Source organism: Thunnus albacares, chromosome 1 (assembly GCF_914725855.1).
Source record: "Thunnus albacares chromosome 1, fThuAlb1.1, whole genome shotgun sequence".
NCBI lineage: Eukaryota > Metazoa > Chordata > Actinopteri > Scombriformes > Scombridae > Thunnus > Thunnus albacares.
The window spans coordinates 27906880-27918936 of record NC_058106.1 but is presented as its reverse complement, the minus strand read 5'-3'; the positions used below and the strand labels follow the sequence as shown (position 1 = coordinate 27918936).

The window sequence follows — 12057 nt, the reverse complement described above, 5'->3', positions numbered from 1 at the left end:
AACAGGAGCAAACAGCTGATGTTCCATTCGGTTTTTACCTCCTCGTTCTCTTTTTCCTTTTACTTGTTCTTCACGTCGATTCACTTCACAGTTTACATTCTCCTCTCACTCAAAACACATCGTTTTCTCCCGTGGTGATCGTGACATACCACATGATCAGAGCTGATACTGCATACACTCGGGTTGGTTCGGATCCACTCGGGTATTGGACCTAGAACCGAGTGGACCCGTGAAGACCTCTACTCCAAACATCCTACTTCAACAAGAGCGAGTTCTCTTTAACGGTGCCTGCCCTGCTGCAGACCACGTTCTCTCTGGTGTTTTTCTTGCATCAAAATGTAAAACTTGCTTTGTTGTCCTGTATCAGAGTCCTTAAAGATGTTATCCTCCTTCCTACCCCATATAGAATCAATAGAGGCTGGGAGCCAGTGAGCATGGCTAAATAGAAATATTGTTCAGGGGAAGTGAGATGTGAAAGGAAAAGTGTCAGGAGATGTGTGTGCGTGTGAGCATGTGTGTGTGTGTGTGTGTGCGCGTGTGTGCTAGAATATGTTGTGTATGTGTGACAGTATGTATTTGTGTGTGTGTGTGTGTATATGTGTGTGGGTGGGTGTGCTTTGCTATTGTAACCCTGCTGATTGGATTGTGTTTGACAGATATGGAGTCTGGAGAGCGGCTGGCCTCCCCTGTGCCCACCCTGTCTGCTGCTCGCACCTCCTCCCCTGCGGCCTCTTCCTCCTCCTCCTCCTCCTCCTCCTCTTCTTCCTCTTCGTCATCCCCTGCGCCCCACTCTAAGAGCAGCCTGGCCCCGAGCCCCTCAGCACTGGGATCCGCACTCAGCACCTCTGGTAAGAATCACTCTTTCTGTCCACCTGTCGATCTTCTTTCTCTCTAAAACCATGCGTGCAAAAATACCAGCACACGTTGCAAACAGTTTCCATGTAACCATAAAAAAAAAAAAACATGCCAAATATGGTCACCTTCATGTCTTGATAGCATTCAGAATCCTCCTCATTTCTTTACCATGAAAAATGAGTTTCCTCCCGTATTAATTATACAGTTATTTTGCAGCCTGTGTGAATACACCTCTCTCCCAGCTACAAGGATTTTTTTTTCCTGACAGCTTGGGTTGCAATTGAAAAGCTGCTGCATTAATGAATCCCAAACAATTAGGGGGCTCTTTTGTGTGAGAAACACACACATGCTTCGCCATGTCTCCTGACAACCTTCAGCTCTCTGGCTCCAGCTGCCTCAGAGTCAGGCTCAGCACGACACTGTGCATGCATGTGTGTGTGTGTGTGTGTGTGTGTGTTTGTGAGTGAGAGAGAGAGAGAGAGAGAAAGAGAGAGAGAGAGAGCTTCTGCCTGCATGATTTAACATTTGTCAGCCACTCAGTGTCTAGTCAGTCCTGTCCAGCATCCAGCCTCCTTTCTATGTATTGGTCAAAGCCATTAGGCAAAGAGGAGTGTATATGTTTGGTGTGTGTGTATGTGTGTGTGTGTGTGTGTGTGTGTGTGTGTGTGTGTGTTTGTGTTTGTATCTCTGTGTGTTTTTCAAATATCCCTTGTGAGAGTGAGTGAATCATTTGCTCATGCTCTCTTTCTCCTCATCTCTTAATGTCTTGCTGTTTTTTCATAGGCCTGCTATAGACACACACACACACAGACACACACCACACACACACACACACAAAGATTGCACTGAGCAGGAAAGAGCATGTATCCAGCTCTCTCCATGATTGTTGTGTTTTCTCTCTGTTACAAGAAGAGGAAGAAGGAAAGAGTAAAATAAAACCCCTTGTTTTGTCCTCCATCTCCTTAGTGTTGCCCCAAAGAAGAAGCCATTAGGAGCGTCTCCTCCTTATGCATTATACATCCCCCTTATCCCTCTGTGCCATTACGTGTGCTCAGATTTTGTAGATAAGCGATTTTGGACTGAGCGTCAAATGAAATGCTGAGAGGCAGGCTGTTAGCTCTGAACTTCTGCTGCGCTTTGTGAGAATCAAGCCAGCCATTTCTTTTGTATAAAATGCCTTTTCCAGTGTGCGGACTGTAACTCAAACATATACATAGATATAAACTGAAAGAGTTGCTTTCCCCACATCTTAGCATCATTAGAAGGAAAAACATTCTCAGCCCAAACAACAAGAATATGTCAAGTGTATTGTGTAAGCAGGTAACATCAGTAATTATGCATTGCAGAGATACAGTATCATCAGAGAATGTGCAGGCATTGATTCAAGGTTCTTTGCCAATGTGCCAATAACACTTCAGAAAAAAAAAAATCTGAAGAACATTAAAATGAGCATGGACTTTATGTGTTTGTGTGCATGCGCGTGTGTGTCATTGATGAGGATATCACTTGGAGAATAAAAGCTGATCGGTGCTCGTAGCACTCTCTCCTTCTGGGATCAACTCACGGATGCAATTAACTTAAATCTGTCTGTGGAAATTTGATTGACTGCAACAAACAACAAATTAATCCCCCTTCGGCAGCATCCAAACATGAAAAAAGCAGGCGGTGCAGTTTGTCAGAGTGGAGGAAGGATTGAAACAGAATGAGAAAGAGGGCGAGGGAGAGAGAGAGAGAGAGAGAGACAGTGTGAGAGAGAGAGAGAGAGTAGGTAATCCTAGGTATGTCTTTCCTGTGCTTCTTTCTCGCTTCAAATTTTAGATTTAATTATTCGCCTTCTGGAAGCCTGCATTAATATTGAAAAGGCATTTGCAGATGTCACTTTGTGTTGCCTGGAAAGGAAAGGGGTGTGCAGTTGGGGGGGGGGGGTGGGGGGGGGGGTGTTGGGGTGCTGGGGGAGAGGTGGGCACCCCAGGCACAAGTGAATGCTGTGGCTGGCCTTTCTGGGGGTTGCACTGCAGTCGTTTATCTTCGTATCCGCTAGCTGACGCTGGCAAGGCGGGCTCTACATATTCAGCATGTTCTAATGACATTCAAAAGGCAGATTTTGCTGTCTTGTGGTAGAGGGGGGCCTTGAAGCCAACACAAAGGGCTATACTCCTATACGTCACACTGCTGGCACGCTGGCAAGGCTTTGTTTCTTGCCACATAACCACATGCAGTTTGATTCTCGCTTAAAAATAGTCTCTGAGATGTATATATAGAATCATGTTCATTTACAGCCTTCTTGGCTGTTTTGGTATTGAACATACATAACTGCCCCTGCTGTGTAAAGTCTCCCTCTAGATAATTAGATCCCAGACTGCATTAGTTCAAAAAACACTGTGTTTCAGTGTCACTCTGTTTTACATTTCTGTGGTGTGTGCAAGTGTATAGTAGTTTGACATTTTCATCAGCACCGTGCACAACACTTTCCTTTTCTTCAGTCATCACTTTTTTGCATGTGTATTACTTGGCTTATGCAGAGGCATCAAGCAGGCTTGCTCTCCTTTTCTGGAATAGAAATTGAATTTGCATGAAATATGCTCACACCAAATTGCATCTGACTCTGGGAGGAGGTAATACGTGGCAGTCGCCCCTGCCAGAAATGATTGTGCTCAGGAAAACGCTAGAAGATGATGATGTTGATGAAGTATTCTTCTGTGCTGAAATTGAATACCAAAAGGATAGAAAGAGGTTAGCTTTTTACACCTTATACACACACTTCTTATTCTCACTTAGAATATCCAGTCTTTGTCACAGCGCAGTATATTCTGACGCTCAGTCTAAATGGAAGAAGTATCAATACACAAATAGTCCAGTGCTTAAATTGGATTATGGCAAAATGCTCTGTAATTTCAATCTTTTATTGTATAGACATAAGCATCATGGAGAAGCAATAGACTGTCTGTCATATACTTGTAGACACTGCAGCTACCTTTTAAATTTAAGTTCAGTGCGCACTCAGTGAAAGTTGAAACGTAAGTTAATACTTACACAAATAGAGGTAAGTTGTTCTGTATTTAATTCTTCTAGAGTCAGGTGGATAAGAAGCGACAGTTTCAAAAGCTGTTTAAATCAAGTTTTTTTTCTCTTATATCAAGTGATGTAATTCGAGAGCAATGTTCTGAGTCCGCACAAATAAACATATACAGTACAAAACAAAAAGTAGGCCAATAAGCGGTGCTAAAGGTGCAATAAACAACTGTCAGCTGTCCTTAAATTGCACTTTATGGAAGAAAAATAATTGTTAAATATGTACAAATAGTGAAATTAAGTCAGAAGTGAGTATTTTTAGACTCTAGAGTTCAAAGCAAAATTCACCTCCTGTATGGAATTCATCTTTTAATCCTAAAATACGGGACTGTTCAGTCAGTATCTGTGTATGTGAAGAGCTCTCTGTCTCCTAGAGCTTGAATACTGGGAATTATCAAGAAAATATGCTGTTATAACTATCAACTAAACTTAACTCTGTTAACAAATCAGTATCCCACTAACTGTGAAAGAAGCAGGTTTATGTTAATTCTTGTTTTAAGATGTGGTGGAAACTCAAAGGTCGAACTGTCATAATCATTGCTCTTTTATGGAACAGAGGAGAGCGTGTGTTTATTAAGAAATGGAATAAGTCAAAAGCTGTGAACTTTTCTCCACTTTTTGCTCTTTACCGTTTGCCAGTGTGTTGTCATACACAAGTATTTGTTATGGATTGCATTCGAAAACATTTGAACACGTCCTCCTCTTTGGTTTGGATTAATCTCAGGCCGTCTGTTTGGAGCAGCAGGAGAGCAGCCCTTCATTGGCTCCACATTGTCAAGTGCCTTTCCTCTGGTCAACCACCCAGCCTTCGGAGCCATCTACACTGCCGCAGCAGGCAGGCCTGAGTTTGGAGGCTTGGGCTCCCTTGGCATGTCAGCTGCTCTGGCTGCCCACCCCCAGCTAGGAGCCCTCTCTGGTAAGACGGGGACTTCAAGATTGGAGAACGGGGGGTGTGGGGGAAGCAATTATTTGCTAAATGGGTATGTTTCTACAATTCACTCCCTCTCTTGTTTTCTCTTGTACTGTCTCCTCTCCAACAGAGTGGTGGCGAGCTGCTGAAGCCCATGGACGGGGAGCTGCTGCCTTTCTCCCTTCTTTCATCGGCTTCCCTCCATTCTTCACCCCCCATATCCAGCCCAACCACAGCGCCAGTCCTGTTCAGATCAGGATGCCCAGCAAGAACAGCCATGCTCCACCTAAAGGTACAGCACTGTCAAAAAGACCCTTATACTGATCCCTACAGTTCACTTACAAACACTTACAGACAACATGAAAACATGATTCTTCTCAGTATCATCCTGTCATATGTATTATGCTTTCTTTTGAAGTATTAATGAATTACTTTTGTACGAGATACTGTGACTTTGCACTGAGAATAAACAACCTAACCTCTCTCTCTCCTCTCCCACTATCTCAATATGTGTGTTCTCGTTTTCTTCCACAACCTAAACCCACTTTGGCCTGTGATGAGATTTCTCCTTTTCTAGACAAATTTAATGACTTTCAGTCCTCACTTAGTGATTCTGTCAACCCCTCTCTCCCGCCCTTTCCCTTGTGTTCCCTCTCGTAATCTCTGTTTCTTGCACTATTTTAATTTCACTGTATCTTTTAATTTATCTTTTATTATGTAAACCACTCATGTTGGGCTTGTGTGTTTCGCAGCCAGCATGTTTGATGAGATACATGTATAAATCAATATTTTTAGTAGTCTCATTGCATTCTGCACTTAGTGCCAGATATTTCATTATCCTGTGTAGGAAAGTTCTCTGAAATGATAGAGCTGATTTGAAACCAAAGTCTTTTGTGTTTCTAGGGGTGAATGGGGCAGTAAATGGCAGTGGAGTCTGTCCTCCCACCACACAATCGGGAAGCTTTTCTGCAAGTCCGGCCCCTGTCCAGACATCGACCAAGCCAACCAAAAGTGCAGAGCCCTCCAATAGTCACCGTAGCAGCCCTCAGAATAACCCAGCAGAGATGGCGGAAAAGCAGATCCAAAAACCTAAAGAGAGGGTCAGTAATGGGTTTTAGAAACTCTACAATTTGAAACACAGAGCTTAAGCTTTTATACAGTGAGGATGATTCTTGAATTTTTTTTTTTTTCTTAACTCAGAAGCCACGCAAGAAGGCAGTAGACACTTCTGTGGTGAGCAACAGTGAATCAGGCACATCTTCAGACAGCTCAAGTGACGGGTCCCTCAGCAGTGATCTGGAAGACCTTGCAGAGGATGATGAAGACGACGATGATGACGATGAGGACGACGAAGAAGAAGACAAGCAGAGTGAATTGTCAGACTCTGAGAAGCGGACAAAGAAGAAATCAAAGGTAAAGAAGAGCGGTAAATAATCAGGGGGAAAAAAAATTTTTGTTAAACTGAAATAATGACTTATAGAGACAAAGGGTGTCATTTGTGTGCGGGTGCACAAAGCAGGAAACACAGCACGAAGCCAGCATGCCCTTGGCCTCACTGGTCATGGCACACTTGACTGCACTGAGGGCCCAGTGCCTTCATTCACTAAAACAGAGCCCAAATGTTGAATGAATTAAAATAAATTATCATACCATAAGGCTATTCTTTGTTTCAACAGTTTTTTTTATTTCATTTGCTCCACAGGTTTTGATACCAAGCACTGGAACCGCTAAGACTGACAGACCACTCTCTGGGGTTTCCACAGCGGAGCCCCAGGACAAGAAAGACAACCAGACCCAGAAGGTCTCCTCCAACCCCCCAACCCTCGTGCCCCTACCCTGCTCTGTCTCCCCTCCTGCCCTGTCCCAAGCCTCACCACTGGCTCTGCACAGCTCCAGGTCCCGGACAGAGGGGCAACAGCAACACTTCAGTGTGATTCAGTCCACTGGCCTGGCTGCCAACTCAAAGCCCCTGGCTCTCCTCACTCAGCCCCGTAGGGAGTCTGCACCGTCTTCCTCCCCCATAGCCCTCACCACATCTCCAAAGGCACTCTCCAGCAGTGCCTCTCCCAAACCTCCCAAACTGCTGCCTTCCTCCTCCCCCCAGCACCTGCCTCTCTCCCTCTGCTCCTCCCCCAAGCCTCTCTCTGTGCCCTCTCCACCCCGTTCGACTCTCCCACTGTCTACCTCCCCGAAACCTTTTGGTTTGACCTCATCTGTAACAACCTCCCAGAAGTCCTCGCAGAAGCCACGTCAGCACGCTGCTCCTGGCACTGCCAAAGCCAACAGGAGGAAAATGTTGGAAGCCTCACTTGCGCAGATCAATGAGTTCAGGCTCAAACAGGTAAGCCAACCTAAAACAGCAGTTGAATAATGTAATTTCTTACAAAATTTATCCACACAAATGACACACATATGTCACAGTGTGTATTACTGTGAGAGACATTTAACCTTTCAAACATTTCCCCCTAAATGAGATAACAGTGAAATATATTATCCACTGGATCTGACTGTGGAGTTATCTTTCCCTCTTTTTCTTCATCTATACCACATGATAACCAGCACTTTTTTTTAATCTGGTGTTCATTTACCATAACACAAAATCCAAGCAGCCTGCAGACAGCTACAGAACTGCTGCTGGTGAAGCTGCACACTAAATTTGAAAATGAAATCATAACATTGACTGTTGCAGTTTCTCATTCACAAGAAACTGGAATTTTGTATCAGAGGGAATCATGATCTAAAGGGCCTCTTTAGAATTACAGCATGGCCATGAGCAAACTCTTACGACTGTAGTTGAACATCAGAGATTTAATTTGTATATAGCTGAGGAGGCAGTACTTAAGAGTAAACTTGTAGGGCACTGGGATTGGATGCAGAAATACAACCAGACATTAAAGAAATGTATAAATTTTGCATGAAAGTCTGCCATCTGGGAGAGGAAAGGGCCTAGACTATAAATAACTGAATGTTTTGTCATTGTGTGCAGTAGTTATTGGCTATATACGTACATATAAGTTATTGTTGATGTGAAATGAAAATTAGGAATGTTCAAATCTTTCAGTGTGCAGCCATTTGTCTTTGATATCCTCCAGCTTTGCACAGAGTAGTGTAATAGCTTCACAAGTTATTCTAGTATTTAGAAAAGTGTTTTTTATAGATCTGTACGGTACTGGTGGAACAGTGTTTGTGTTTGTGCCCAAGTTATAGCTCTCTCACATCTTAACCTTAAAGCTATTACAATCCAAATATAGTGCTCTATGATCTATGTGTTTCTGTGGTTTGCCTTATGTTTTTCACACTTTTCGTTTATAGTAGTTACAGACAATCAGCTGCTACAAAGATTAGCCTGTTGATAAAAAGGTTAATGCTTTGAGTTTCATTATCATTCTGAGGCAGACTTTGGCTCTGTAGACACGCTACTGTATTATTTATGTTTTTTGTCAGCCCAGATAAAATGGTATAAAAGTTGACACTTTTCTTCCTTTTTACTACAAAATACAGTTTAATCAGATGAAATATGAACGATAGCAAAGTAATCAATAAGCTAAACCTATTGAGATCAGCTTATTCTGTGAAAATCATTTCCCTTTTTCTGTTTTACCAGCACCGAGAAGTTTACAACGAACTAAATTCCCCTTGTGGTTTCAGCACTGTTACTGTATTTCATGGTCTGTGAAATTGATTTGTTTCACTTCATATCACATCCAGTTGAAAGTGCAACGTTAAAGTCTAACCTGCTTTTGCTTAAACACAGATTGAACCAAACTTGTCATCAGTGTAAAAAGGCAAACATGCCCAGCTGCATGATGATAATGATGACGGAGCTTTTCAAATGTGAAGACAAATAATTACAATTTTAGAGAGATACTCAGTGTCTCTTTTTGTGAACTTGGCTGAGTACAATGCCTTTGGTTATTGCATTTATGTTCTTTTTGTTTCCCAGAAAGGAGCTTAGACACAGTTAACTGTACCAGTGTTCGGCATTGTAATTTTGTCACCTGCTCAAACAATCAACAGTGATGCGAATTGACAGCTAGAGCAACTCCACTTTGTCCCATTTCTTTTCAAATTTTTTTTCTAACCTTTCTTTGTTCCTCTTATTTTGCTTTTCCCTCCCCCTCCCTGCCCTTGACTCCCTGCCTCTCCTCGTTCTCTCCCTCTCTCCTCCTCCTCTATTCCCAGACTCTCATGTCCCAAGGGCAGACGTTCCCAGCTGAGCTAAAGAAGCAGCAGCAGGGGCCAAACAGGTCTCCCAAGAGGAAGTCTCTGTCTTCATCGCCATTGCCACCCGTTCCACCTCCTCCACCCCAGAACAATCACTCCAACCTCTTCCTATCGAGTGCCCTGCTGGGGCTTCCTGAACCCCATCACCCCAATGGAGTCATCCAAAGCACCACTCAGGACGCACCTTTGGCCCTCATCACCAAACCTCGCAAAGACTCTGCCTCTCAAGGCAAGTCCCCTCAGTGCGACTCTGATGCTGGGTCAATGCCTGTCAATCTGAGCACAGGGGCGAGTAGGACCCAAGCAACCGCCCAGGCTGGACTTCCGTCACAGCCCTCCACTACCTCACCCCATGCCACAGGCCATGGATCCCGAAAGAGCAAGACCCCCAAGGGTAAGGGACAGGCACCAGGGCTCGGACAGGGACAGGGACAGGGACAGGGACAAGCAGCAGACCCTTTAGCTGCCTGGAAGGGCTTCTCTCAGAACCACCTAGTACAGTCTCTAGTAGATTTGTTTCGTGGAGGAGAGCCCGGGATTGGGATTCCTGGAGTTAGCATCCCTGGAGTTGGAATTCCTGGGATGGGGATCCCTGGGACTTGTAACCCCACAGCTGGTCTCCCTGCTAACAAGGAATCTGATGACTCGGGAGATGATGATGATGATGATGAGGATGACGACCTTGAGGAAGAGGAGGATGAGGAGGACTCAGATGATAGTCTGTCAGGTTGGTACCTTCTTTGTACACAAGTAACTTTCACATTTAAATTAAGAGTTGACCATAAAATATTAACATTAGGACATCGACTAATTATTATTTTCATCACTTTGGGATAATTTTACAATTTAATTCATTAATTATTGTGTTAATAAAATGTTGATCACAATTTCCTAAACTCAAGGTGACGTAATTAAATTGCATGTTATGTCTGACAAACAGTCCGCAATTTCAAAATATTTGGTTTATTAGCACATAAGACGAAGAAAAGTAGCAAATCCTCACAATTGAGAAACTGTAACTGCATAGTGTTATTTAAGAAATCTGTTTTAAATCCTTGGAATACAACCTGCAAAAAAAATAAAAAATTAATTCAATCGCCATTTGTTTTGGTGAATTGATACCTCATTAATTTTAAACTATCAGCTCCTTAGCTACTTTGTGTCCTGGTTTCATATTTTAGAGTCTGATAGCAACTCAGACAGTGACATCTCTGGGAAGAAAGTGAAGGAGCTTAAGCTGCTGCCGTCTGGATCATCCAAGAAGGAGATGACACCCTGCAGGCTAACCAAAGGCCCAGAACTACTGAACACCTCAACTAATCACACAGCCACCAGCTGCTCCCCTCTCAACCTACAGGTCATCAAGACTCCCACCATTGTCACCAGCTCCAGTGCCTTGGCCTATCACAGCTCTCCAGGCTCTTCCTCCTACACTCTAGCCTCACCGTTAGGTAATGTGTTTAAAAATATGATGCAGAAAGGTGGTTTTCATGGGACCTCATGCTGGAAAAAGTTCTGAAAATAAGTCTTTGTTTTGATGTGCAGCAAAAGAGAGCGCATTTATAATTATGTATGAGAAGTTATAAGCGCTAAACTTAAATTTTGGTTATTTGGTTAAATGTGTCCAGTGCTGTTACTGCTGTACCTCTCACTGTCTTATTGTGAGCAGCAGATGTTTGCTTTCATCACAAAGCCATATACAATACCACAAAGCAAGCTATAGTATACTGCAGAGGGCAGGCTTTGTTTACTAAAGGCTAGCCTCTGCTCTTGAATAACAGAATATCCCATCATCCTCAGATAATTGTGAAGAGCAATTGTTACTTTTTAGAGAGGCAGGAAGAGGGCCGTTGGTTGTCATGATCTAACCAGAGCTCCGAGATCCTGTAGAGGCATGCCTAAGAGCCCTGACAACTGGTTTGGCACAGCACTATCAATGCAAAGAGAATACCCAGATCAGAAAAAAAACAGGACATATGTGTAGCTTGCCAGGAATGTTCCAAGCAGACATTCCTGTCTTTCCCCTTGCTGTAGGTAATTTTCTTTTCTCTTCTGCTTTTTTAAGTGGATATTGGTCATTAGACAATACCATGTGGTGTAAATACACTTTTATGTTCATCATGGATGGTATTTTAGTTTTATGATTTAATCATGGTGGTGATCACATGGTGCTGGTAAATGTAGGTTTGGATTGCCAATGTAAACGTGTGAAGCCTCTTTCAGGCTACTTAGTCCATGTCTGTAGTAACATTTCCATAACACTTTGAACACAGCACAAGTCTGAACTGGTTGTTGTCAGATTAACGTAAAGACTACAGTAGCACAACAGGTAAAACATGTACAGTGAGAGAAAAAGGGAGAGAGAGAAATGTGTGTCTAAAGATCACGGTAAAAAAATGTATTATCTCTATCTGCATCTCCTTTGAATGAAGTAAAATCTGTGTCATACTACTATGAAACTTGAGGAGCTACTGGGGCTGAATAGGTTAAAAAAAACAACTTGAACAACCAGAATAATAACAGGACTCTATCCTTGTATTTTCAATCATCATTCATGCTAACTGCATGGATGAATAAATTAATCCCCAACAAAACATACAGAAGTGAGCTAATAGGAGTGCTAACTTAATGTCCTCTCATTCAGTGCTTGTGCATTATAAAACAGGCGTCAGAGTTTGCTCTCGAATAACATTAAATGGTAAAATTGATGCAAAAATGTATCAGTGGATTCATTATGAGGGGCGGTGGCAAGCGTCCCCTGTGTTTACAATGGTCATTAATTAAGACTTCAATGAAAAAAAAAAGTTTTAAAATCCATCAGTGATGCAGCCTGAGAGAGACCAAAACCCAGTCTACATCCTCCGAATCATAGCATTTTATCTCTCTCTCTCTCTCTCTGTTCCCTCTTGTGCACCAGGTGCAAATATCACACAAGCATGCAGCTCTGTTCTGTCTTTTCTGAATTTAGTCGTAAGAGGCATTAAGGAAAAAGACAC

General features: G+C 42.9%; 1 protein-coding gene across 12 annotated transcripts in view; it reads left to right on the top strand.

The window, feature by feature from the left end:
• baz2ba (bromodomain adjacent to zinc finger domain, 2Ba) overlaps positions 1-12057 on the top strand; it is a 76696-nt gene that overhangs the window by 42856 nt on the left and 21783 nt on the right. For 11 of the 12 annotated variants that reach the window (XM_044352745.1, XM_044352802.1, XM_044352777.1 and 8 more), the window contains 8 exons: positions 657-848; positions 4652-4843; positions 4968-5129; positions 5741-5937; positions 6038-6250; positions 6540-7178; positions 9020-9788; positions 10243-10512. In XM_044352745.1, coding sequence (XP_044208680.1) covers positions 659-848; positions 4652-4843; positions 4968-5129; positions 5741-5937; positions 6038-6250; positions 6540-7178; positions 9020-9788; positions 10243-10512 — 2632 coding nt within the window. In that variant the 5' untranslated portion in view covers positions 657-658. The remainder of the gene's footprint in view (positions 1-656; positions 849-4651; positions 4844-4967; positions 5130-5740; positions 5938-6037; positions 6251-6539; positions 7179-9019; positions 9789-10242; positions 10513-12057) is intronic. The other variant, XM_044352728.1, reaches the window with a different exon arrangement.